General features: G+C 47.7%; 3 protein-coding genes across 5 annotated transcripts; 1 reads left to right on the top strand and 2 right to left on the bottom strand.

Annotated features, from left to right (window-relative positions):
* Window positions 1-259: 259 nt before the first annotated feature.
* Window positions 260-16,906, bottom strand: cfap61 (cilia and flagella associated protein 61). Of its 2 annotated transcripts, XM_028040898.1 has the most exons (24): window positions 16,619-16,906; window positions 15,388-15,547; window positions 15,208-15,284; window positions 15,067-15,134; window positions 14,867-14,987; window positions 13,433-13,565; window positions 12,210-12,329; window positions 12,041-12,129; window positions 11,122-11,161; window positions 10,581-10,717; window positions 10,376-10,502; window positions 9,816-9,893; window positions 9,539-9,745; window positions 9,340-9,468; window positions 7,417-7,544; window positions 6,128-6,220; window positions 5,862-6,030; window positions 4,372-4,549; window positions 3,484-3,776; window positions 2,673-3,000; window positions 2,150-2,232; window positions 1,085-1,290; window positions 906-999; window positions 260-783 (listed from the first exon to the last, which is right to left on the bottom strand). In XM_028040898.1, the coding sequence occupies exons 1-24, from the start codon at window positions 16,750-16,752 to the stop codon at window positions 322-324; spliced, it is 3,654 nt and encodes a 1,217-aa protein (XP_027896699.1). In that variant the 5' UTR covers window positions 16,753-16,906; the 3' UTR covers window positions 260-321. The 2 variants fall into 2 exon arrangements, with proteins under 2 accessions (XP_027896699.1, XP_027896700.1); XM_028040899.1 differs by lacking the exon at window positions 1,085-1,290 and having other exon boundaries at window positions 431-783.
* A 60-nt stretch (window positions 16,907-16,966) lies between these two features.
* On the top strand, window positions 16,967-22,915 carry crnkl1 (crooked neck pre-mRNA splicing factor 1). The gene is made up of 14 exons (XM_028040934.1): window positions 16,967-17,151; window positions 18,234-18,386; window positions 18,488-18,579; window positions 18,742-18,900; window positions 19,353-19,519; window positions 19,807-19,985; window positions 20,060-20,230; window positions 20,309-20,500; window positions 20,570-20,629; window positions 20,699-20,779; window positions 20,855-21,094; window positions 21,441-21,542; window positions 21,624-21,872; window positions 22,478-22,915. Exons 1-14 carry the CDS (start codon window positions 17,104-17,106, stop codon window positions 22,823-22,825), a joined length of 2,241 nt encoding a protein of 746 aa, XP_027896735.1. The 5' UTR covers window positions 16,967-17,103; the 3' UTR covers window positions 22,826-22,915.
* On the bottom strand, window positions 22,854-25,834 carry naa20 (N-alpha-acetyltransferase 20, NatB catalytic subunit). Of its 2 annotated transcripts, none has more exons than XM_028040964.1 (6): window positions 25,562-25,834; window positions 25,174-25,198; window positions 24,467-24,557; window positions 24,253-24,388; window positions 24,030-24,175; window positions 22,854-23,060 (listed from the first exon to the last, which is right to left on the bottom strand). In XM_028040964.1, the coding sequence occupies exons 1-6, from the start codon at window positions 25,729-25,731 to the stop codon at window positions 22,975-22,977; spliced, it is 654 nt and encodes a 217-aa protein (XP_027896765.1). In that variant the 5' UTR covers window positions 25,732-25,834; the 3' UTR covers window positions 22,854-22,974. The 2 variants fall into 2 exon arrangements, with proteins under 2 accessions (XP_027896765.1, XP_027896766.1); XM_028040965.1 differs by having other exon boundaries at window positions 22,858-23,060; window positions 24,467-24,598; window positions 25,174-25,259; window positions 25,562-25,641.
* Window positions 25,835-26,316: the final 482 nt, after the last annotated feature.

The raw sequence follows: 26,316 nt of genomic DNA, 5'->3' as shown, positions 1-26,316 counted from the left end.
CAGAACTTATTCTGCTGGTTCTGATTAACATCTGGATCATCTCAGATCATCCAGATGTTCCAGTCTGAGGTCATTCAGGGTAAAACAGGATCCATGTAGTTTTATTGATCAGCAGTTCTGCTCTCCAGGTTTTCTTCTTCTGTGTTTTGTGTTGGTGGATCGACGTTGTTTACATCACAGCATCTCTGTTGGTTCTCTGGGTTTTAAAGGTTTCTAGGACCTTTAAAAGCGTAGAGCGTAAATACCACAAGACAAAAGGTCAAAGGTCACAGCTTTTTATTGAGCCTTTAGATGAGAATAGTTCCAGTGAAACTAGGAAGGTCAGATCTGAGTCGAAGTTCCGGAGTGTCCAGAGTGTCCAGGGTGTCCAGAGTGTCCGGGGTGTCCAGAGTGTCCACGGTGTCCAGAGTGTCCGCGGTGTCCTGAGTGTTCGGAGTGTCCAGAGTGTCCAGGGTGTCCAGGGTGGTCACTGTGTCTGAAGTGTCCCGGGGAGTGTCCAGAGTGTCCGGGGTGTCCAGGGTGGTCACTGTGTCTGAAGTGTCCCGGGGAGTGTCCAGAGTGTCCGGGGTGTCCAGGGTGGTCACTGTGTCTGAAGTGTCCGTAGTGTCCTGGGGAGTGCCCAGAGTGTCCGAAGGGTGCGGGTCGCTCTGGGATGTAGAACATGGGTAGCAGGTTCTGGTTGTCCACCAGCAGGGCCAGCGCTCGGTTCCTCAGAGCGGCCCGGGTCTCTGGGTCCATACTGATTGGCCGATGGAGGCTGAGGTACTCCAGGTCTCCGAAGCGCTACAGAGGAGGAAACACTGGTTTCTGCAGGAAGTTGCTTTTCCTTCTCTACCAAAGCGACTCTGAGGCTGAGGGGGAAGATGAAGGCCTCCATCATCCTCCTCAGCAAGGAGCTGACTCACCGTGAGCCGGCGGGTCAGCAGCTGCAGCGCCCTCTGGTGGAGGTCCGGGAAGCGGTCGTGGAAAATGGGCAGACAGCCCCTCTGTGTGAAGAAACTAGAAAGACACCAGAACAGGAGCAGACGGGTCAGAACCGGGTTCACTTTGACCAGAACCAGAACAGGGTTGGTTCCAGTCCCACCTGTAGAGGTCGGGCACCAGGCCCAGGCGGTACCGGTCCAGCAGCTGGCCCAGCAGCTCCTGGTGCCGGCCGAACAGGCTCAGGTAGTTCCCCACTGGGAGGGGCTTCAGGGACAGACAGGTGAGGCTCTCCACCAGCTGCAGGTCGCTCAGCTGCAGCCGGAAGTAGTCCCCGCTCTGCGCTGCTCCCGTCACAACCGCTTCATCCTGCGGCGCCACACGGAGGAAAATCTGACTGGTTCTGGTCCGTTTCCATGGCAACGAAACCAGCAGAGTCAGGAGATGTCAGCTAAAGATGGCTGAACCTGTACAACCACTTCCTTTACCGTGGATCTACTGGACCAAACCACTGACCCGGTTTGGATTCTGGAAGTAACTAGTTACGTTAGGTCTTTTTTTTCCATTTCTTTCTCTGAAGAGTTTTTGCGGCGCTAGTGGCTCGTATTTTTTCTACAGTAGGCAGACAGGAAGGACGGTGAGGAGAGGGGGGAAGACATGTGGTAAAGGTCATCGGGACCGGGAGTCGAACCCATGACGTCCGCGTCGAGGACTAAGGCCTCCAAACGTGGGCGTGCTAACCCCCTGCGCCACCACAGCACGCCCCTTACTTTAGGTCTTTAACTTTTTAACATTATCAGAAGCCATTAGTATTACCAGGTATATAGATGTGTATAGCAGTTAGCACTGCTAACTAGAAAGTTAGCTGCACTAACCCTGAAGCACAAATTATGTTGCTGTTTAGCTAAAGCTAACGTGCTAAATTCAACAATGTTGATGCCAACTGAATTAAGGAGAACATGATGAGTACCAACAAGAAGGTTCTGGTCAGACGTTCTGAAGTAACATTTATAGTAAATACTTTTGGATATCAACTTTTTAATTTCACTTGAGTTTCTATCAGGGTAGATTTGCTGCTACTGGTTTGGGTCATGAATCAGAATCACCACAGAGCGCTTTTAAAGCCCTGTCCTGGTGCTGGTTAGGTAGATCTCCTCCCTGGCGGCTAATGAACGAAGAAGCAGCCGGTTCAGGTAAAGTGGACTAACCGGGTCTGACAGGAACTCACCAGCTGGAAACGACAACTGGTCTGGAAGCTGGGACTGGGTTTGGTCACATGCAGGAAGTAAAATCCACCAGGAAGAGTTGCTCCTGCAGACAGACGGGGACAAGCTGGACGTTACAGACGGACAGGAGACCCGAGCCTCAGGCCGGGTCCAGGAGAATGTGGAGATGTTTAGCCGAGGTTTGGTTTCTGTGGTTGAATGACAGCAACAGCAGCAACAACAGGAGCAGCAACAACAACAACAACAGTAACAACAACAACAGCAGCAGCAGCAACAACAGCAGCAGCAGCCACAACAGCAGCAGCAACATCAGCTTCCTCCCACTCAGCAGCTCTCAGTCTGTGGCAGTGAAAGGTCATCCTGCGTGTTGCTGCGGGTCAGGAGGCCGGCGCCGAGTGGCTGTTGTCATCGGCCTTTGTGGCGCTCTGAGCCGCCAGCGTGTGGGCGGCTGAGAGGCTGAGAGCTCGCTGTTCCCGCCCAGCGCAAAGACCCTGGACGCGTTCTGAAAGGACGCGGGAAACAAACCTCGGATCTTGGGCCGACTGTAGAGCGGGACAAGCGGCTCGGGCTCAGAGGGCGGGTCGGCAGGCGCCTCCCAGGTCGGGTCCAGCAGCTCCAGCAGCGCCGCCGCCACGTCACGGCCCACGTCCTGGGAACTGAAGTTGGCATGCGACCATTCGTCTGCGTAGTAGCTGCAGGAGAACCTGGTGAGCGGGCCGGCGCCGTAGATGGAGGCGTCGCTTGTCAGGAAGCGGTTGTTAATCACCAGGCGGCCATCGAAGGGCAGAAAGCAGCCTCTGATGCTATGGAAGGAGTCATAGTCCACTCCCTCACTGGACAGGTTGAGGAACACCTGGAGCAGGACGAGAAGAGCATCTTAAACAAGAAAACATCTCTAATCCATTCATTCAGATGATTCTGGATTCTAGTTCATGAAAACACAAAATTCACCGAGCTAACATCTGCTAGCATTCTGAGCTAACAGCTGCTAACACCCTGAGCTAAGAGCTGCTAGCATTCTGAGCTAATAGCTGCTAACACCCTGAGCTAAGAGCTGCTAGCATTCTGAGCTAACAGAATGCTAGCTGAGCTAGCTCAGAATGCTCGGCTAGCATTCTGGTAGCCGAGCATTCGGCTAGCAGCCGACCAGCTACCAGCTAATTAGCCGAGAATGCTAGCAGCTACCAGCTGCTAACACTGAACCTTGAGCAGAACTTTCACAGAGTCCAGCTCAACATTTAAGCTAGTTCTGAAAAGCCAGAACCGGTCCAGTAGCGGTCCAGAAGCAGTCCAGTAGAGGTCCAGAAGCGGCCCGTGGACCAGAGGAGAAACTCACTGCACACTGCAGCCTGAGCGGCTCGGAGTCGCTGGTGAAGGAGACGCGGGCGATGGGGTCGGGATGCTCGCCGTCGTTTATCTGAGCCAGTACACAGTTCTGATGGACCTGGACCTGGGCGCCCGTCATGGCCGCCGCCACGGCTCTGTCCACAGCCGAGTCCGGGAAAGGGGCGGGGCGGGGCGGCGGGGGGGGCAGAACCAGGTGGATCCGGGATCCCTGGACACCGAGGGAGAGTAGGGTCCGGACGGTGACGTAGACGTCCAGGGTGTTTCCGTAGACGACGGCATTATCTGGGGTCAGAGGTCAAACATCGGGGACAGACGAATCATTTCCTCCTCAGGTTAGTAATTATTGGTTATCACTAATCAATAAGTCTGAAGGAAGGAAGCAGCATGGAGGACAGGATGGTCGCTGTTACAATCCGACTGTTAGCTACAGCATCAGTCGCACTTTAAAAACAGATTTAATGGTTTAATGCATCTGTGGATTTATTTTTAATATTGAATAAAAAGGCCTAAAAAATCTGCAGAATGAGCCATTTTTTAAATTCAATTAATCATCAGGATAATCAATAACTAACCATTAGCTTCAGCCTCATCAGACCAGGAAGTGGACGGTCTAGTTAAATCCCAGAACCAGAGCACAGCGTCACCATGGCAGCCACAGAGCGTTTTATTAAAACATTTAGGAACATCTGAGCAGAAAGTTTTTCTTTTGGGATCAGAGCCGTTAGCTGCTCTCAGTGAAACATGAAGCTGCTGATGTCATGAATCCGATCAGCCAATCAGAGAGCATCATTCCTTCAGACTGATGAGACTGGAAGTGGTCGCCGCGTTCACACAGCTCAGCACTTCCCGCTGCTCCTGCTGGGAACCGGCAACTCACCCTGCAGGTCCACAAAGTTCTCCTGCAACCAGCGGCGGGCGGCAACGGCGTCATGGAGGTCGTTGATGGTCAGCAGGTTGGAGGGGACGGGCCCCGTGTATCTGCGGCAGGACCAATCAGGATCCAGCTGGCTGTTGTTGACCTGCTGGGAAACATCAACTCCGGTGGGGCAGGGGAGCTGCAACGGCAACCGGCTGGTCAGGCAACGAGAAACATGGCAACAAAAACCTTCTGAACCGAATAAAGTTGCTGCTTCAGGACAAACTGGGAGCTATGAAGCTTGTCCAGTATGATCAGGGCGAGAGCTGGAGGACAATAATATTAATATTATTAATATTCATCATCTGGTTCTCCACTAAATATGCTCACAATAAAGTTATTTCTGTCTGAGGGTTTCAGCCTACAGGTGGCGCTATGCTGAAAAATCAGGGAAAACTCCAAAACAAACACAAAGAAACAAATAAAACTGAAACATTACGGAGCCCTCTAAGGGACATGGGGAAAATGTTTCTTTTGCGTTTCCTCGCAGTATGTTTAATGCAATATTTGCTGTTGATTGAAAATCAATTTATTCACTGCATGTTTGTTTGTGTAGGTTGAGATGGAAACGACCTTTAACCTTTCAGAGCTGTCAGATGATTTATTACCCGTGATAACAACGCAGAAATAGTCCAAATAGTTTTGATGTATTTGTTTTTCTTTCCTACTTATGAAAAGTTTCTGTTTATATCAGAGGTTCGTGGTGCCTTTCTATCCTGAAGAAAAAGATATAAAACTTCAGATATTCCACAACGAGATATTAAGAAACATGGAAAAGCCTCATGAAAACCTCATATAATAGCAGAAAGTATTATGGCCACCATAAGAAAGGCTTACAGTATTCAGTCATAACACATGAACATGGACATTACTGCGAGGGAACGGAAAAGATAAAAATATCCCATGTCCCCTAGAGGGCTCCGTAAGAAATGATGCAGCTGCAGAAAATAAAAGCAAAAAATGCAGCAAGCAGCAAAACCAACAGAAACTTTGGAACTGGCTCCACCTCCAGACCACCAGGGGGAGCCAACCGTTACATCTTCTGGGATCCGACTTAGGAAAGACGGGATGTGAGGAAGAACATGTTTTTACTACGCTTCATGTCTTTTTACAGACTCCAGACTCCCCCTAGTGGTCTGAAGGACTAACGTCTAGCGGAGCCACTTTGTAGCTTATAATACTTGCTGTTTTCTCTATTTGTGATATTTTTGCTCTTTTCTTTCTATTTCTGCTTGCAGCGTTTTCTGTTTCGTTTTCCCAACGTGTCAGTTTCTAAGCAGCTGATAAGCTCAGAGCTGCAAACTGTTACCAACCGACTTCTTCTGTGGTGTAAAATACCACAGAAGAAGTCGGTGGTTTTGCCTCCTTTCGGTCAGGGTTGATTTTGAGTTCCCATATTTCCGAGCAGCATGCTGGTTCCTGTGGTTCCTGTGGACTGGGGCAGGGCTCACCCGGTACTGCAGGCCCGTACAGAGGACCAGGAAGTCGTAGGCCACCTTCTGCCCGTCTGACACCAGGACGTATTTGGACTTCCTGTTGATCTTCACAATCTTCCCCTTCACCACGCGGACACAGGACAGCAGGAAGGTCTGGGCCAGGTCTCTGCTGCTGAAGGCGTGGCTGCACGACACATGGCAGGAAGTCACTGTGATGTCACTTCCTGCCTAAGAAGGCTGCAGGAAAAAAAAAACAAACCAAACATCTCTGCATCCAGCACCTGGTGGACAGGAAGCCGACGTCCTCATGGTCGTAGTTTCCAGGAAAACCGTGAGTGGAGATGAGGGTGAGGTTGTTGAACCGCAGATGAGAGCTGGAAGAGGACAAGCAGAACATAACCGGATGGAAACGGGTCCAAATGAAACAATGAGACATTCAGAGTCCTCACTCTGAGACCAGAAGCAAAAGCAATATAGCAGAAATTCTGACTCATTAATATTTATTAGTGCAGAGACTCCATGTTTAGCATTGACATGCTAATTATGTTAGCATAACTTCTGATAGGCTACGTCCTTTTAGCACAAGTCTCTTCCAGCGTCCAATCAGATCAGTTAGGAGCAGAAATGATCTGATATAAGCAACTTCCTGGTAGCAGTGCATCAAATTTACAGCCGGACCAGAAACACAAGAACACAAAGGTTCCGGTGGGAACAAATCTGCGATTAAATGAGTTAAAATGTGAATAAGACAATCTTTGGTGGAAAAATGGCTAAAGAGTCTGAATGATTAGCTAACATTCACTGCAGTCCAGACGTTGTTCTGGCTCCAGTGGTTCCTGTCCAACATGAGACCATGCTGAGGATCGCCAGCTGCCTGGTTCTGGTCTGAACTTCCAGGTCTGTCCTCAAGTCGGATGTCAACCTGTCCTGTAAACCAGGAAGTCGTCTGCCGCCTTCATTGGGGTTGTCATGGAAACGATCCATGACAATGAATGGAAGCGGCGCCAGAAGCGGTTCAGGACAGCCCAATGGGTGCCGGTCCGATCGGCGCCACCGGGCTCTGCAGAAAGAGCAGCAGCAGAACCGGTTCTGTTTGGTTCCATCTGCAGGTTCATTCTGAAACAGAACCAGATGGGTTCTGTTATCAGGCGACCCGCAGCCTGACCGCAGCGGGCCGAGCGGCTCCTTATCTGAGCGATCCGACCCGGTGATGAGGTTTGGGTGGAGCTGATAAGGCCCGGCGGGCCGGCCTGACCCGCCTCGGCAGAACTCTAACTGCCTCATCAGCCTCATTAGAGGCGGCAAACAGCTGCTCCTCATCCTCACCTGATACCAGGACGGCGGTATCATTGTTGCCTAGCAACTATCTGCAGCAGCAGCAACTCGTTGCTCCTGCTGCGGCGCCGCTTCAACTGCTGCAGCATCAACCTGCTCCTAAATCTGTGCTAAAGCTCAAAACGGACCTAAAACATCCGACCCGACCCGGCCCGGTCTCCAGTAGGAACCAGGTTCTGGTTCTGGTTCTGGTATGAACAGCTGGGCATTTTCAGCTCAGAAACCTGAAACTCACCTGAAGCTGAGCTCCTCCAGCAGGGCCAGGCCGGTGTCTGAAGCCCCCACCACCACGATGCTGGCGTTCACCCTGACCTTCGACTCCAAGGTCAACTTCCTACTGATCAGGCTGAGTGCGAACGGCGCCTAGAGGGGATAGAGAGGACAGCGTCTGGAGCCGGTTCTGATCCGGCTGGTGGACTGAAGCCTCTGCAGGCTGGGAGATAAAAAAAACTGATTTCTGCTCAACATGAGAGGCGATTGATAACGCTCCATTAGCCGTTCTGATCAGAAACACGTTTCTGATGGTTGGACACAGATTTAGTCGTCCTCGTCTGTGGATGGACTGAAGGGAGCCATCGTTGGTCCCATCATGGTGGAACATCTGCTTCGTCACCCGCCGCAGCTAACAGAATGTCGTTAGCAACGCAGAGTCCCTGGGTGTAAAGCAGGCTGGGTCACAGCAACATGCTAGTTAGCCAATGATCATGCTAACACGCTAACTTCAACCATGCTGACCCCACCATGTGTCAGTAGAACCAATCAGAACTTGGTCCAAACATCTCTGTTAGACGAACCAATGATTCTTTTATTTTGAAAGTTTTCCACTGTAGTATCCTTACAGGCAGCAGTTTGTAGATTAATAAGCATGTTTTTGATTTGCTGTTATTACTAAGATGAAGGCAGATTTTAGAGCAGAGGCAGCAGTGGGACTTCCTGATTGGCTGCTGTTGGGCGGCCAATACAATGCCTGCATGTTTCCGTGCGATCTGCAGGAATGAAGGTGAGGAGATGATCGGATGAAAACTGATGTCTCATCTGGATGTGAGGTGGAGAAGGTGGTGTAAATCATCCTGAGGAAGAGGAGGCTGAGACAAAGCTCAGGATGAAGCTCTTATCAGCAGCTCTGCGTCACAGAGACGACCGAGTGACGTGAGCAGGGCCTGCATGGTGACCCCTGAATGTGTGGTAAATATTTAAAGGACAATAAAATAAATCAAAGCTGCAGAGACATCAGCTGGTGAGGAAGATTAGAGGAGACAAAGAGACACGTTTAAATATCAGGAAACAGTTTAATCTGGACCATTACAGACCACACAGTTCAGTGTACAGGCAGGAGGTGACTCCAGTTCACTGAGCAGGACCCGCTCTGCAGCGGCGGGGGACTAAGAAGTTAGTAGCGCTAACCCTAAAGCACTAAAAATAAATGTTAGCTGTGCTAACCCTAAGGGACTAAAAATAGTCGCTAATTCTGCTAATGCTAATCGCTATTCCATCCATCCATTTTCTGTACAACCTTGTCCCTAGTAGGTTATTCCAAAATGCTAATTAGATGAAGACGACACTAAATTCATTCATGTGAATTTCTGTGTCTTTGTTTAGTTCTCACCTGTCGTTGTTCGTTCATGTCAGTGTTGCATTATTCTGTAAAATCAATGATGTCTTATATACTTAACATTTGATGAATAAAATTTCTTGGGAAAAGAAAAAGAGGATATGAGGAGAGGAAGCAGAACAGCTGCATAAACAGTCTTCAACCCCTTCAAAATAAGAGCATGAATATAAACATCTACCTGAAAGATTTTTAATAGTAAATGACCAAAACCTGAACATTGAACTATATCAAACTGAAAGTTTACAAAGCAACATTTAAAATTTATCAGGAAAAATAAATGCTAAGCTAAGTGTGCTAATTGAAACAAGCAGAAGTTGTGCTGCGAAGTCACATGACTGTGTTGCACCAATCAGGAGCCTTTTAGATAAATCTGAAATGCTGAGGATGAAGGTGAAGCTGCAGAAGCTGCTGCAGGTTCTGATGAAGGAACCAGAACCAGAAGTCCAACTCAGCATCACCTGTCACCAGGCAGATTAAGAGCTTCTCATTTCCTGGTTTTTAACCCTAAGCAGTGTGACGCCCCCTGCTGGCTGCTGCCCGGCCCACCTGTTCCTCTGTGATCCTGCGGGACGGGGCGTTGATGCCGAGCTCCTGCAGCGGGTACTCCACCTGTTGGCGGGGCCGGACCTGCACCAAGCAGTTCAGGATGAACTCCAGAGGGTGGAAGCAGGAGGTCTGAGGGGAGAGACAAAGGTCAAGCAGGTTCAGAGAGAAGGTCAGGCTGGCCCAGTTCCGGTCCACTCACCTGCTCTCCCAGCAGCGGCGAGTAGACCCGGTGGTACAGGCAGGACCGGTGGGCCAGCCGCAGCACCTCCTTCAGCCAGTGCCGGGTCACATGGTAGCAGCAGGGCTTCAGCAGGAAGTGCAGCATGTGAGCGTGCTCCTGGTAGCCATGGTGACCGAAGCTGATGAAGCTGTCGATGTCGTAGCGAGCTCGCAGGTACTCTACGTCCTGGAAGACACGGCGTGCGGTGAGAAGGGGCGGCGGCGCGTCCCGCCTGCGGCAGAGGGGGCGGGGCTACCTGTTCGTCCCTGATGATCATCACGCCGACCAGCTGCCGCTCCACCAGAACCACGAAGGCCTGCAGACGAACACCATCCTGACAGGAAGCACACACCTGATCAGAGCAGCTCCGTTTCACCACACCAAACTGAGTTCTATCTTTATTTTAACAAATAAACGAAATATTTAAATTGTTCAACTCTGCAATATTTGGCCTTGCGAGGATTTGTTGATTTTGCATGAATGTCCACAATAGTTCGCAAGACACTGGAGGGACTGAATGATATAATTTGGTAGTAAACAGATAAAAACTGCATTGATTTGATTGACAACATAATGGTTAAGCAGTTAATGTTTAGTCAAGAACCCAGAGGGCTGCATAAAAAGCTGTGGTGGGCCAGATTTGGCCCACGGGCCTCGAGTTTGACACACGTGGATTAGAGTATATAACCATCTCACTCAGACACGCCCCCCGGTAGTCAGGAGACGCACTACTGAGCATTGATCCATACTCGGCAAGTCGCTTCTTCAGAAAAAAGCCGATAGATTTGTTGTTTCTATGAGTTTATCCAGACTCACCGGGTCGCTGCGGGTCCGGTAGAAACAGTCCAGATCCTCCAGAACCGAACAGGTGAGATTGAAACTGTTCAGCAGATCAGAAACAGCTTCTCTGTCTGCAGGCACCGCCTGCCTCACATCCACAGTCCTTCAACAGAGACTAGATGGTTTCCACTGGAACACTGCTTATGGACCGCCAGAATCTGCTTCCGGACCCGGCGCCTACCTGAACCTGGACCTATGGGTGACGTAGAGGCTGGTGAGTTGCAGGCTGCTAGGACGGGACCGCACCAGAACAAAGTTCTGTAACCACGGTGACTCTGGACTAGCAGATGGAACGAAGATCAGGCAATAGTCCAGGTCCTGCAGGAAGCAGAGAGTCAGAATGGAATAACAATCCAGGTTGTGTGCTGGTCAGCAGGAACCTGCTGTGGAAAAGAGAAACTAAACATTTTAAACACCCAGAGTAATTCCAGGTAATTGAACCCTGAGAACATGGTTCTGTTGGTTCTAATGGGTCTCCAGTTCTGTGGTTATACTATCTTGAAGTCGATGGGTAAACTGCAAAATCCCAAAATAATACCAAGTATTTCTAGCAATTCCTTAATATTGATGAAAAAGTTGTAGTTCCACTAGTAGATAATTTCACTTATTAACATGGGAAAGTGTCTGTGAAATAATCTGGTTCTTAAATCAATATTCGGTGATTACAGGCTTAAAACAAGATTGTGTCTTTTTCTGAAAAGAGTCTCTGGTTTAAAACTTACCAGGAAGTGCAGGAACATGTACGGTAGACCGTCTGTTGATCTGTGGACAGAAGAAGTTAAGTGAGTTTGGAGCCAAGCTGAGCGGAGGAACAACTGGAGGAGCAATCTGCTGCTTCTGGCTCTCCGTGGCTCTCCGCTGGGCTCTGCCGCGCCGGGTCTCTGTGGGGGGCGGCGGGCCCGGCGCCGGGCCCCCTGGGGGGGAACAGCTGGGAGGCGAGCCGTGCCGCGGGAGCCAGGTAGCGCTGCCAGCAGATGACTGACGCTGGACGGCTGCCACCGCCGCTGCCGCGCTTCAGCTGCAACACGGAGACCGGGAACGATGTCACCGGGACGGGACCAGAACCAGAACCAGAACCAGTTACATCTGATGGGAAATCCACAAGGTACTATAACACACTCCATTTTCCAGTCAGGATGGGGAGATGACAGGAAGCTACCCGGGAAGGGTCAACGGTCATCCTAAGACCACCTGAAGTCCACCAGACAGAAAACAGGTCAAAGGTCATGACCAAACCAAGCAGCTCAGCACAGTGGTGAAGGAGAGTCAAAGTCCAAATGATGCAGCGGCTCTTCAGAGAGCTGAAGCAACGTTGGACGAAAGTGTTGGACCAGAACTCCTCCAGGAGGTTCTGATGGGTCAGGAGGTTCTGATGGGTCAGGAGGTTCTGATCCGCTGCTTCAGAAACCAACAGAATCGGGACAAGACAGGAAAGTTGAAGTGGATCCTGACTGTGAACAGACTTCTCCATGACCTAGTCAGAACCAGCTAAACCCAGTTAGACCTAGTCAGAACCAGTCAGACCCAGTGCTCCCAGTTCCTTCCATGATGTCAGGTAAAGGTCCCAGCCTGAGCAGATGTTTTTCCAGCTGCAGGAAACAGGAAGTGGGCGTGGTTCTGGTTCTCATGGACGGTGTTTACCGGGTCTGGTGGTCCTCGTCGGATATGAAGTGCTGAATGCAGAAGGAGTTGGACTTCCTGGGAGTCTGGCGGCTCGGTTCCTCTTCCTCCTAAAGCCACAGGGACAGACATGGTTCTGGTTCTGGTCCTGCTGAATGCGGCTGTGTAAAGTGGGCGGGGCTTACAGTACCTTCTCTGGTTGTTTGTGTTTGTAGAATCCATCAAACTCCCTGAGGTCAAAATGCTCCAGAAGTTTCTGGTCGTTAGGAGACGAGCTGGCAGCGATAAAGCCAACGACGCGTCCTTCATCCTGTGGAGGAAAAACCTCAGGAAACTTCACTTGTAGTTCCACAGTAAACATTTGTACTGTGGTCAGTTAGGCTGAATCAGCAACACAGTTAGCAAAACTCAACAAACTGAAAACAGGAAGCAACAGCCTGGTCCAAAGAATCTCTTCCTGAGGAGCAAACTGTACAGGTCGGCATGTAGGGACAGATTTGGCACAGTTGAGGGCGCTGTACTGTTTGTAGCATGCTACAAATAATACAAAATGTTTGAATTTAGCGCTTTAGCATTGGCTTCCACCAAATAACAGGCTAGTATAGTGCTTTAGATTTAGCTTCCACTAAATGCCACATAAGTGTAACTCTTTAGCTTAGCATTCTCTAAAGTCATGTTGGTATATTGCTTTAGTGTTAGCATTAGCTTCCACTAAATGTCATGTAGGTGTAGCGCTTTAGCTTTATCATTAGCATTAGTTTAGGGTTAGGTTAGTGCCATGTTTAGCATTAGCTTCCACTAAATACCACTAAACGTCATGTTGGTGTAATGCTTAGTGGAACTGCTGGTTATAATAGTTGTTCTTGTTACATAAATATTGATAAATCCTCGCAGGTATTTCTGAATTCCACACAGGAATCCTGGAGGGTTGACAGGCTGACTGTGTGTCGTTGTCTCAGCAGAGCTAACAGTTTTTATTCATTGCAGTTTCACTTGAACAGAATGAATAGTTGTGTTTGTTTCTGGTTTCAGTTAAAATGTGTTTGTTCGGGCGAGCCGTGGTGGTGTAGGGGACAGCGCAACCCATGTTTGGAGGCCTTGAGTCCTCGATGCGGCCATCGTGGGTTCGACTCCCGGACCCGACGATATTTGCCGCATGTCTTCCCCCCTCTCCTGTCAGCCCACTGTCATATAAGGGACACTAGAGCCCACAAAAGACCCCCTGGAGGGGTAAAAAAAAATTGTTTGTTCTCCTTCCAGTGACATTCCTCAGTATCCAGAAATGTTACTCAGGAAAGAGTAACATTGATAGTTGATAATGATATTCAGGGATGCAGTGGGGGGTGGTCCAGTACCGGTCCAGAACCGGTCGTGAAGGAACCAACCCAACAGCAGAGGCTGACCGGGACAGACCTGGAGGACGGCAGAATGGCTCCTCTGGTTCTGGTACTCGATGACGTCTATCAGGGCGTAGGGCTGCAGAGGGCAGCAGCACTCTGTGGTCTGCTTGTCCACGATCACCATGATGTCATCGTAATCTGCAACCCTGGAAGACAAAACGAGCCGAGCTCAGAGCAGCAGAGACAAGATTCTGGTTCTGGAGAACTCATCAGTCTGACTTCCTGTCATGTGACCAACAGATGAAGTCTTCTCAGACTCCATCAGATCATTAGAGGTCAGCTGCTGCTGAAGCAACGACAAGCTGAAGGTCAGAGAGCTAACTAAATGTTAGCAAGCTAAACGACCTGGTTGACAGACAAAACATTTAGCTTGGAGCCAAATATTTAGCTTGCCACCTACATTTTCATTTGCTAAGCTAAATAACCTAAATTTATTGTTTATAAACTAAATATCTAGTTTATAAACTATATAGTTAGGCTATTTATCTTACCAAGTAAATATTTAACTGATAGCTAAATATTTAGCTTTTAGCCAAAAGCTAAATATTTAGCTGCTAAGCTAAATAACCTTCAGTCCAAATTAATATTTAGTTTGAGCTAAATATTTAAATTCAGACTAAATATTTAATTAACAAGCTAGATATGCAAACTAAATAGTTGGAAACTAAATAACCAAGATAAATAAAAGCTGTGATAGCTGGTGTTCTCATATTTTATAGCCTACTACCTCTGACTAAAGCCGGTTAGCGCGTTGCTAACATGTAAACAATGCTGGTTCCGTCTCTGTAAGTATGGAAGCAACCTGGGTTGGCTTCTTCAAGTTTTTCAGGTTTGTGTACATTTGATGAAGATACCATGTTTGTTGTACATGATGATAATAACAAACAAATTTTAAAAAAACAATGCTGGTTCCGGTTTGAGGCGGAAATCGCGCCCATAATTCACGCAAAGCCTCATGGGGGATAGGACTAAGGTGGGTAGGTTATAAACTAAATAGCTTGAAGATAAATATTTAACTTTGAATGTCCAAACTAAATATTTAGCTTCCTAACTTAATATTTTGCTGAGACATCACCAAAATATTTCTATAGAAATAGAAAAGTCATCCCTCTGTCGGACAGCGTCCCCAGCTGGTCACCCATATATTTTTACTGACAGCATCCAAATCAGCTCAGAGTTCTGCTGTTAGTTCTGGAGCTCTGGTCCATCAGGAAGGATCTAGTCCAGCATGTTGGAGAAAACATGCTGTTCACAGAACGAATAGCAGGAAGGAAAGTTTGGTGGAAGGACAAAGCAGAAAACTACAGGAACCCAGAGGATTGGTAACACCAGGACCGGATAGCATGCTAAACCTGTTAAATCATCTCACTAGCGCCTAGTGGCAGACAGAGAGACCTGCTTCTGCCAGTTCTGGTTCTGGTGCTGAAGGTCCAGATGGGGAGCTCACCGGGCTCGGCGGACACGCAGCCGCTTGCATTGATCCACCCGTCTGCAGATCCGAGCCGAACACGGCGCCTCGCTGTCGGCTGCCCACTGCAGCAGCTGGAACGTCTCCTCCAGAACCGGTTCTGCTCACAGAACGGGTCGTCAGAGAGTGAGGGCGCGAAAGCAGAACTCAAACCGGGCCTGGTCAGCAGCCGGTCTCACCTAGAGGACAGTGGTCCGGGCAGAGCAGAAGCACGTGCTCCAGGTCCGAGGTGATGCTGAAGGCGGTTCTGTAGGAAGATCAGGAAGGTTCTGGTGACCCAGGACTGCTCAGAGCCTAGTTCTGGTTCTAGTTCTGCCTACCTGAGGAGCTTCTCCAGGCTGGCTTCAGCCACTCTGGGCTCAGACACGAACAGATGCAGGAACAGAGAGTTCAGCGGCTGCAGAGGAGAAACGGGCAGAACATTATGACCACCTGACCCGGTTCTCACTCATATGAAGTGAAAGCAGTGAGAGAAGCCCTGACTGTACAATATTACCCACAGTGCATCTGGCGGCGGGCCAGTGTGAGCGCAGGAAGGCCTCCCAGGCGTCGTGGCGGTCCACGGCGGCGAAGGCGGTGGCAGGGCGGTCGCTGAACGAGGCGTGAGCCATAACGTCGCCCGACCGGCTGCCCACCGTCAGGGAAAGGTTGGCCTTCTCCCTGCAGGGACACAAATCATTTCATTCGGTTTTTAATAATAAACAGTTTGTTGCCTAAAATGCAACAAGAGCATTTTCAGTGAATGTTTGATCTTTTGTAGCATCTGAAGATGAAAATGGTTTGAGCATCAACATGTGAAACGCTCAGGCCTTTCTGCTGCGCTGAACATTAACATACAGCTGATCTGGATATTAATATTGATTAGCTGATTAATAACTGGATAGCTAGAGGTGTTTCAGAAAAGATTCATATCCAGAATGTGAAGCTGCCACCAGAAGGCAGTTAAATTCTGGTAGAACAGATTTACAAAGTTTTCATCTTTCATGCTAAACGTTTTATTTATTTATTTATTTTGCCGTTTTGGCTTAATTACTACTCTGAATATGAATCTGTAAACTCCAGTTAACGACTAAGCAATCACTACGTTAGTTGATGATTATTGAATTGATTGATTAATCACAACTAATCTGATTAATCATTTCAGTCCAACATTAAAGCATTAAAATGTAAACTTATAATAACTCCGCCCACGACCTTGATGGGTGAGTTGGACATATGAAATTATTTTATGGTGATGCTGAACAGGAACCATGAAATAATTAAATATACATTTCATTACGTTTCTGCCTTGGCTATGATAAGTTTGCATTTAATGACTTATTGATATTTTATGAAACATTTATTTATTTTATACTACATTCAATTCATAATTTAATTATGTATTCAGTTATTTTGTCTTTTTTTTTTTTAACTCTGCGTAGTTTTCTGGTGGGTGGGTGTTTTTTCTGTCTGAGTGTGAGATCTGTTTCAGAGAGGATCTTTGTTGAGCGCTTCTCTAACCTAGTGATGCTCTTACTTTAGTGCCATCTTTAGTTGCTCTATCCACCTATTCAAGCAGTAATTGGCTAATTTGGCTGTGGAACCTTTGATTTTAGGAAGAAATGAGTCATTTAGATAATGTAAATAACAATAAATGAAAATAAAAGTAGTTTCATGTGATGACCAGCCCCGGTGACGCTGATAAAAACTATTTTCAGGAACAATCCTGGAAGGATGGTGATTTGTTCTCACAGCAGATCATTGACATTGATCCTCCCGAAGATAGCCTGATCAGATGACCCAATCAGCTTCTGGATCCACCGAGCGTCCGCTGAACGGCTCCTTCTGACGGTCAGATTTTCCTCCGGGCTCCTGGTCGACCTCATCCTCTCCTGGGATTATTATGGAATGGAAACTCAGTGGCTTCTTCCTACCAAATCTCGGTTGGTCGTTTTTGATTCAAGCTTTTTTACTTTAACTCGATAAACGGCTCTTTTCTGTCTGCTTATGAAGTTCAGTTGATTCCGTTGCTATAGCAACAGCACGCCGCCTACAGCGAACGCTCTCGCGGCACTTTGGAGCCGCGCGGCATTGTGGGTGCTGTCATGGCGGCCACCTGCTGGTGATAGAAAAACGTTTCAGAGTGTGTCTCCTGGAAGCTGCTGCAGGTGGTGTTGGGTGGTGTTATTTTCTTTAATAGTTTGCCAGCTGCGGTATCAGTTGGAGTCACCGGCAACATGGCGTCCACAGCGGCGGGAAAGCAGCGCATACCGAAGGTGGCGAAGGTAAGAAACCCCGAGGAAGATTAGCACCTAGCGGCTAATGCTAACAGCCGCTAAAGAAGGGGGCAGATTTAATAATAGGTAGATTTTATATCTATAAACTATGATTGATTTTACTCATTTATATACTATTTAAGCTTTGTGGGGTTATTCAGGCTCAAATAATTTTTTTTCTTCTTCTATTAGTTTGTTTCAACAATGCTAATGTTAGCTTCCGGCTGGACTAAAGAGTTTTTCTACTGTTTTTTGTTTTGTTTTTGACGTAGTTTATATTAGATACATATCTAACGTACTAAAGTCTATCAAACACAGATCAGTGCATTTTACACTTTCATCAAATTCATTAAAACACAAAAGACCAGTTTTATTTTCCCTTTATTTTGAAAATGTTTGCAGTTTTAGTTATCGGGACAAATCTGAACTTTATTGTTCTGGGATGCTTCTTGTTTCCAGCAGCTTTAAATGAGCAAAGAGAGTCAATTCATCTATGTCTGTTTAGATATTTTATAGAATACTTAGTTGCAATAATTTTAAATTCTAAATTTTTTGGCATCGGGACCACCTTCGATGGGGTAAAGCACCAAAACATCAGTAATTTGACCAGAAAAAAACCGGAGTTATTCTGCAAAGTTATGAAAGTTCTGTGGTTTTTTTAAAACGTCATTAGCATCATTAGATGAAGGTATGCTTAAAAAAGACAGATCAAACGGTGAGCTGGGTTATTTTTCATGCTTATTTAAGTCAGTTTTTGTTCACTTTAGTTGAGAAGATATGGGGGAAAAAATCTCTTTTTCCCCCAAACACCTTTAAAAGTGGAATAAAACTGAAGTATATGATTTTATATTAAATACAGATGTTTTAAAGAATTTTTATGAACAGTTCAGTCCAGGACTGATTTGTCTAAAATTTGTTAATTTCAGTATTTTTATTGTTCTTAAATGCTACAGATTATTCCACCTTATTTGCTTTGTTTTAAAGCAAACTCTGAGAATAAGAGAAGTGCATTTGCACCCACATCCACTACTTTGTGTTTTTCTGAAGTAGAGACAGAGACATTTGGGGCTCAGGTGTTTGTGTTGTTTCAGGTGAAGAATAAAGCTCCTGCAGAGGTTCAGATCACCGCTGAGCAGCTGCTCAGAGAGGCTAAAGAGAGGGAGCTCGAGCTTCTGCCTCCTCCGCCCAAACAGAAGATCACTGATAAAGAGGAGCTCAATGACTACAAGCTGAAGAAGAGGATGGTCAGCTCACTCACCAGACACACTTTGATGCTATGAAACGGTTCAGACTTGTTTCTGCTGAAGGAAACCATGTTCTGATTCTGTCAAACTTCCTCTGAAAGGGCTTTGAAGACAACATCAGAAAGAACCGGACCGTCATCAGTAACTGGATTAAATACGCACAATGGGAGGAAAGCCTGAAGGAGATCCAGAGGTATTTACCTGACGGCTGGCTTACTGACCTCTGACCCCTGCTTTCATTTGCTTCATTTTTTCCACATTAAAGTTTATAAGGAGAAGCTTGACCTCATTTCCTCCAGTCTGAACTGTGGAGTGAGTTTCTAAACGATGCATTCAAGTTGCCGTTTGCTTTCAGAGCTCGGTCCATCTACGAGCGAGCGCTGGACGTCGATCACAGAAACATCACTCTGTGGCTGAAGTACGCAGAGATGGAGATGAAGAGCCGCCAGGTGAACCACGCCCGCAACATCTGGGACAGAGCCATCACCATCCTGCCTCGGGTCAACCAGTTCTGGTAGGACCAGGACTCCAAGTTCACGGGCGTCCATATTGGACCAGTGAGCTGTTTGGACCCTTTCTGCTTTCTAAAGCTGCTCCACCTTTGTTTATTATTAAAATATAATTCTAGATTTATTTTTATTATAAAAAATAAAATGAATTCAAATGATCAATAGTTCATATGTCCGCCTGTTTTGAAATGGGCTGATTGGTTAGACTGCTGTGCAGGTCAGCCAATCATGTTAGAGTATCTGACACGTTTCCACAAATGCCGAAATTATTTCATGTGATGAATTCAGTTTTAATTGATTTTACATCTAGATAGACGTGTCTTTTATTACCGTTTTAAACTATTGCATGTGTAAATATTGTTTTGTAGAAGTTGTTTATGTTGATAATTGTTTTAGACGATTTAGCTGTCAGTGTTTCTCACAGTAACGTGACGCTGAGCCTCTGCTGCTCCTGCAGGTACAAATATACCTACATGGAGGAGATGCTGGGCAACGTGGCCGGCTGCAGGCAGGTGTTTGAGCGCTGGATGGAGTGGGAGCCGGAGGAGCAGGCCTGGCACTCCTACATCAACTTTGAGCTGCGCTATAAGGAAGTGGACAAAGCCCGGAGCATCTATGAGCGATATATCCTGATGTTTGGTTTGATGGTGTTTTAAATCATCCCAGGAACATTTAGGGACAATCTGGAGGCTCGTTTTCAACTTTTACCCCAGATTGTTGTAGGAGCTGCTCAAAGTTTACGTTCAGGGCGATTTCCAGGATTTTTCATCCTGATTTGGTTGAATATTAATGTATCAATACTGCATGATCATTTCACATCAGATTCTTTAGGTAAACAAATGGAAGTGATTCAGAAACCAATCCAGAGCGCTTTCAGGTCGCCAGCCGTTGTTTCCTTGACTCCTGTGAACTCGTCATGGTCCACCCCGAGGTGAAGAACTGGATCAAGTACGCTCGCTTCGAGGAGAGGCACGGCTACGTGGCGCACAGCAGGAAGGTGTACGAGCGAGCCGTGGAGTTCTTCGGGGAGGAATACGTGGACGAGAATCTGTTTGTGGCCTTTGCCAGGTTCGAGGAGACCCAGAAGGAGGCAAGTTCTGAGAGAGCCGTGACCTTTGACCCGGTTACTGCTCCAGTGTTTTTCTGACTCTGTGTGGTCAACAGTTTGAGCGGGTCCGAGTCATCTACAAGTACGCCCTGGACAGGATCCCCAAGCATCAGGCGCAGGAGCTCTTCAAGAACTACACCATGTTTGAGAAGAAGTTCGGAGACCGCAGAGGAATCGAGGACGTCATCGTCAGCAAGAGAAGGTTCCAGTACGAAGAGGAGGTCAAGGTGGGCGAGGAGCCGCTGGAGGTCAGGGCCGACCGGCTGATCCAGACTGACGCACTCTTCTTCTGTGGTTAAACGCAGGCAAACCCACACAACTACGACGCCTGGTTCGACTACCTGCGCCTGGTGGAGAGCGACACGGACGCCGACACGGTGAGAGAGATCTACGAGAGAGCCATCGCCAACGTGCCGCCCATCCAGGAGAAGAGACACTGGAGGCGCTACGTCTACCTGTGGATCAACTACGCCCTGTACGAGGAGCTGGAGACCAAGGTGGGTTTTCCAACAGCTCAGAGCAGCCAGAACCAGCAGAACCGGGCCTAAGCTGTTGATGTTTGGCAGGACCCTGAGAGGACGAGGCAGGTCTACCAGGCGTGTCTGGAGCTCATCCCTCATAAAAAGGTAAGTGAACACCTGGAGCCGTCGCTCTGCTGCCACTCTCTGCTTCTGACGGTTCTGGTTCTGTTTCAGTTCACCTTCGCAAAGATTTGGCTGCTCTTTGCCCAGTTTGAGATCCGACAGAAGAACCTGCCAGGAGCCAGAAAGATCATGGTGAGAGCCTGAGCTGAGCTGGTCTGACCTCCTGCTAGTCGGTGCTGCTGGTTCTGACCCGTTCTGTGCTGCCAGGGCACGGCCATCGGGAAATGTCCCAAGAACAAGCTGCTGAAGGGCTACATCGAGCTGGAGCTGCAGCTGCGAGAGTTCGACCGCTGCAGGAAGCTGTATGAGAAGTACCTGGAGTTCAGCCCGGAGAACTGCACCACCTGGATCAAGTTCGCCGAGCTGGAGACCATCCTGGGCGACGTGGAGCGAGCCCGCGCCATCTTTGAGCTCGCCATCAGCCAGCCCAGACTGGACATGCCTGAGGTTTGGATCCTAGTTCTGGTTCTGATCAGCCCGGTCCATGTTCTACTCTCTTATCTGCAGCTTGGAATGCTGGAGATAAATTATTATTTTATTTCAGTCATGAGGAGGAGAGAGAAACATTTTGACCAGAAATATCATCAACACACAGGAGTCCAACTCCTCATGTCTTTATATTTGGCTGATTAAAGAGAATCGCAGCAGAAATGCTAATAAAAATGGAAAGAACAGAGAGAGAGAGACTCCTGTGGGTTGTGTATTTTTCTTCTTATATATGTTTCTGCTGTGAGTCTTCCTGCTACTGGGGACGGTTCATCGGGTTTGTCTCTGTGTCCTGCTGTCCTTCCAGGTTCTCTGGAAATCCTACATCGACTTTGAGATCGAGCAGGAGCAGTTTGAGAACACGAGGAGCCTCTACAAGAGGCTGCTGCAGCGCACGCAGCACGTCAAGGTGAGTGCGGGCCGCCGCTCTGTCGCTCTGATGAAAGCCACACGAAGGTCGAGAAGCGACTGACTTCCTCGCGCTGCGCAGGTCTGGATCAGTTACGCCAAGTTCGAGCTGTCGGTGGACGAACCCGACCGGCTGCAGCGCAGCCGCCAGACCTACGAAGACGCCAACAAGAGCATGAGGAGCTGCGAGGAGAAGGAGGAGCGACTGATGCTGCTCGAGTCCTGGAGGGACTTTGAGAGGGAGTTTGGCTCCGACGGCACCAGGGAGCGAGTCCGGAAGCTGCTGCCGGAGAAGGTGAAGAAGAGGAGGAAGCTGACGGCCGAGGACGGGGTAAGAACGGCAGAGACCGGGAATGCTGGGAAATGGGCCGCTTGGTTCTGGAGCGTTAGGAGAGCTGCAGGAACTTTATCCGTCCCTTATCACTTTTCTCAGTTTAAAGAATAATTAATTACAGGAACAAAGTCATATTATAAAAAATAAATCATATTAGCAGAATAAAGACTCAGTAATACCACAAAGTCATAAAATTACAAGAAAAGCTGTTTTAATGAGAAGAAAACTTACCTGAAAATATTTCCTTATTTCTCAAAGTCAAAATTCACTAAAAGCTCAAGGTTCGATTTAACGCAGTGATAAGACCTCAGATTATTACTTTATTCTTCTTTTATGTCATTCTCATTTTATTTCGACTTCTTGTTTTTTTATTTTTGTATTATTTTCTGACTTTATTCCCACATAATTTGACTTTGTCTGACCTTATTCTTGTAATTAAAACTATTTTTCATTCTGTTGTTTGTAGAAATATCAGCCTTAAAACCTGAACTGTTTCCTATGAATGTGAAGATCTGATTGTTCCTTGAGTGATGCAGAGGAATCGTGTTTTTACTGAAAAGCAGCTTCTTCTTCTGTGGTTATTAATGTTGCTCTTTCTGCAGTCGGACGCCGGCTGGGAGGAATACTACGACTACATCTTCCCTGAGGACGCCGCCAACCAGCCCAACCTCAAGCTGCTCGCCATGGCCAAGATGTGGAAGAGGCAGCAGGCCAAGGACGACGAAGAGGAGGAGGAGGAAGAGGAGGAAGAGCGTCCTGCAAACCCTCCAGAGGAGGAAGAGCAGGAGGAAGAGCGCTCCGAGGAGCCGGCAGCAGCTCCTGACAAACCGCCGGAGGGCGAGGCCCAGATGGAGAAAACGTACGACGACCGAGACGACAGCAGCAGCAGCAGCGAGAGTGAGGAAGAGGATGGAGGGAAGAAACGGAGCAGTGAGGAAGACAAAGAGTAGATGTTTCTGTATCAGACACGACTCAGACTCAGTTTCTGAAACAAACGTTCATTAGAATTTACAGCAAATTAAATGTTGAAACATTTTGTACATCCAGCGGCTCTCTGAGGTCAGGGGGTGTCGGCGGGTCAGGGAGCCGCGGCCCGACGTTATTCGATGTCCTCCGGCCGGACGGGGTGCGGTAGCGGGATGATGGACTTCTTCTCCGTGTCTCTGGACAGAGCCTTCCTCATGTCTGCAGGGAAACCGTGCTCCAGTCAGGACAACAATAAAAACCGTTTTCTACCTAAACGCATTTCTGACACTTTTGGAGTGTTTCAGTAGAAGAAGAAACGGCCGGCAGCCTAAAGGTCAGGAAGCTTTTAACCCAACAGGAAGTCAGGAGAGGTTTACCCCACACAGCCAGCAGGGGGCAGAAACCCAGGAAGTGATCAGATTATTTTATTTTTCTTCTTCTTCTTTATAGAGACTTCAGGGGCCGATGACCTGACCAGAACAAACTGGTTCAGTTCTGTGCTCCAGAACCGACCCGGGAGCAGCTGGAGAAACAATATAACCTAAAATAATATAAATAGGTTGTTCCTTTTTTTTCTAATATAAATTTAGATTTTATTAACATAAAATTTTAATGAACTCTTCAGGAGCACTAAGATGATCTGAAACTCCTTCACAGAGAAACTGAACCCAAACCCACCGACCTTAACGCCTCTCTGCCCGTCAGCGTGTAAATTAGCTGGGTGCTCAGTGCTGCCCTCTGTGGGTTGAACAGTGCTACTGCAGATCAATTTTCCCATTGGTTCCAACAATCTGCTTGGTTTATGTTTACTGCTTTTTTATAAAAATTTGCTACATTTGTTGGGGTTTTTTTTTAATCAATGTTGCTTGGCAACATTCTCTCGTCCTGACCACGCCCCTTTCCCCGTTGGCCACGCCCCCCCCTGTTGGAGTCTTTCTAAATTTGTCAGGTGGGGCTTAAGGTTCCTTCAAGTGTAAAGAGCGCCCTCATGTGGTCACAGCTTTGTTTTCCATCGCTGCTGGAACTTTTTACCAGGTGATTATTCTGACTTAAATACTCAGAAAAATCTGCTGAGTTAAAACTCTCAGGTTCAGTCGGATCAGCAGATCCAGAATGATCCCAGTTCTGACCATCAGGATGGAGTTGAGCTGTGGCCTAGTCAAAGTAAGGCGCTGCTGGGTGGCGTACCGTATGCGTCCTCGTCCGGCTCCCCGTTGCTGGCAGAGTAATACTCAATGACGGTGCGGTAGACGCTGTAGCCCAGACGCTTGTACATGTTGACGGCCACCTGGTTAGAGACTCTCACAAACAGATCCACGAAGAACCCGCCCTTCCTGCAGGTCAAAGGTCAAACCTTCAGGGGTCACACACACCCTGCAGAGCCTCCCTCTAGGGGTCAGAGGTCACTCACCTCTCTGAGATCTCCTCCAGCATCTCCATGAGCTTGGCGGCCAGGCCGAGGCGTCTGAACTCCGGGGCCACCGACAGCGCCGTGACGTGGCCGTGCCACTCCTCCCGCGCCACCGATCCCTCCGCCTTCCCCATGACTGACCACAGAGAGAGAGACATGATGCTGCAGCAGCCACGCCGCAGCGTGCTGCAGCAGAGCTCCAGGCTGCACTTACTGTAGCCCATCAGCTCTCCGCCCGGAGCTTCAGCCACGATGAAATACTCGGGCCAGTGGGCCAGGTACTGCAGGTAGAACGGGATCCCATACTGCAGGCCGGCTGAGGAAACGGGCACAGCAACGCAAAGGGCTGCACAGCCAGGGAGTGGAGGGGAATAATTCAAGGTTTTTAATGGTAAAAAAATCTGAAAAGTGTGGAGTGCTTTTGTATTCAGCAGCTCTGAACATCTGAAGGTGAAACTCATCCACACTCAGGTTTCCTGCTGGATTAGCTCCAGCTTCCAGTCAACTCTACCTGCTTTCCTGTCCCACAGCATGATGCTGCCGCCACCACTCGTCACTTAGAGATAAGCAGTTTGTCTTATTTTACTACTACAGGATCAAACGTTTAACAATTCAGATTTTATCTGTGAAATGTAATAAAATCATACATATTTTTTCCTTCCACTTATCTATACACGTCATGTTGCTCACATAACATGCTTTTCAGTTAAATGGGGAAAACATAAAGGTTTCTGGGTGTGAATACTTTAGCAGACACTGCAGATGTAAAAGGACAATATACAGAAAACAATTATTTCTACTTAATATAACTGTGGGCCTGTAAATCTTAAATTCTAAAATATCAGTTATCTAAACATCTAGGAAGAAAATAAAAGGCATGAAACAAACGAGAGAAATAAATATCTGATTAGAGAAGGATACAGTTTCTGTGAGAGGATCCAGGTTTCTGATGAAAGATTGAAAACATTTAATGGTTAAATTTCCTTTTATTGATCACTTTGCTGCTTCTGGAAAAAAAAATATTGATCACAAATACGGGCGGAAACGGCCAGTAAGTCAACATTAACGAACTCTGAACATATTTGTGCTAAAAATAAGATTTTCCGTTAGATTAACGAGTTGAAACATCAGGCTGGAATCAAACATTAACCCAGATGGTTCCGATGGGCCTGAAGGATAATTCGGCATCAGCTTGAAGGAAGCAAATGTTTGAATTGATCAGATAATCTGAGGTAATCCCAGGTATCTGACCGGGTCCGGGTAGAACCCACCGGCTGGGTTCGGAACAGACGGACTGGTTCTGACTCACATGTTGTTGAATTTAAACAGATCGTCGCAGGTAAACGGCCGTAACGAAGTCATCTTCCTCCTGCTGCCGCTGCTGTCCACTGAGGAAGAGGAGGAGCTCGAACACCAGCCACTACCGCCGGTAGCTCCCCCTGCTGGAACCAGCGAGCACTGCAGCCTCTCCATGGACATGTCTGCCCCCTGCTGGGCCAGAGCGGAACTACTCCACACAAGTAGAGAAATCACAGGTCGGCCTGGGACAGGGGTCGGCTCTTTAGCGCCGCCCTAGTGGCTCCCTGGAGCTTTTTCTAAACTGTTTGGAAATGGAAAAAGATGGGGGTGGGAAATATATTTTTTGGTTTAATATGGTTTCTGTAGGAGGACAAACATGACACAATCATTATTTTTCCAATTCTATAAAAATGAGTAGAATAAATATTAAATTTCAACATTTCTGTCAACGAAGATTTGCGTCATAGCCTGTGACGTTGCCAGCTGGGCGGGGCGCGAGGCAGGGGGGTGTTGTGTGTGGTGGGCCATGGAGAGCAAAGAGGAAAAGAGAAACATAGCCGAGGAGAGATTCTCCACGTATTGGACCAAATCATTTGCATTCATTGCCAAAGCGGAAGGATTACCTGAATGTTTGCTCTGCAGCGAGAAGTTGTCAAATATCAAAAAGAGTAAAAAGAGTACCGTACTTTCCGGACTACGAAGTAGCGGCTTAAAGTCCAAAAACTCCGGTAATGAGGAAAGACATTTAGGGAAAGTTTGTTACAT

The sequence above is a fragment of the Xiphophorus couchianus genome, chromosome 15 (genome assembly GCF_001444195.1).
Source record: "Xiphophorus couchianus chromosome 15, X_couchianus-1.0, whole genome shotgun sequence".
Taxonomy (NCBI): Eukaryota; Metazoa; Chordata; class Actinopteri; order Cyprinodontiformes; family Poeciliidae; genus Xiphophorus; species Xiphophorus couchianus.
Note: the sequence above shows the minus strand (reverse complement) of the source record. Positions and strands in the feature narration are given on the sequence as shown.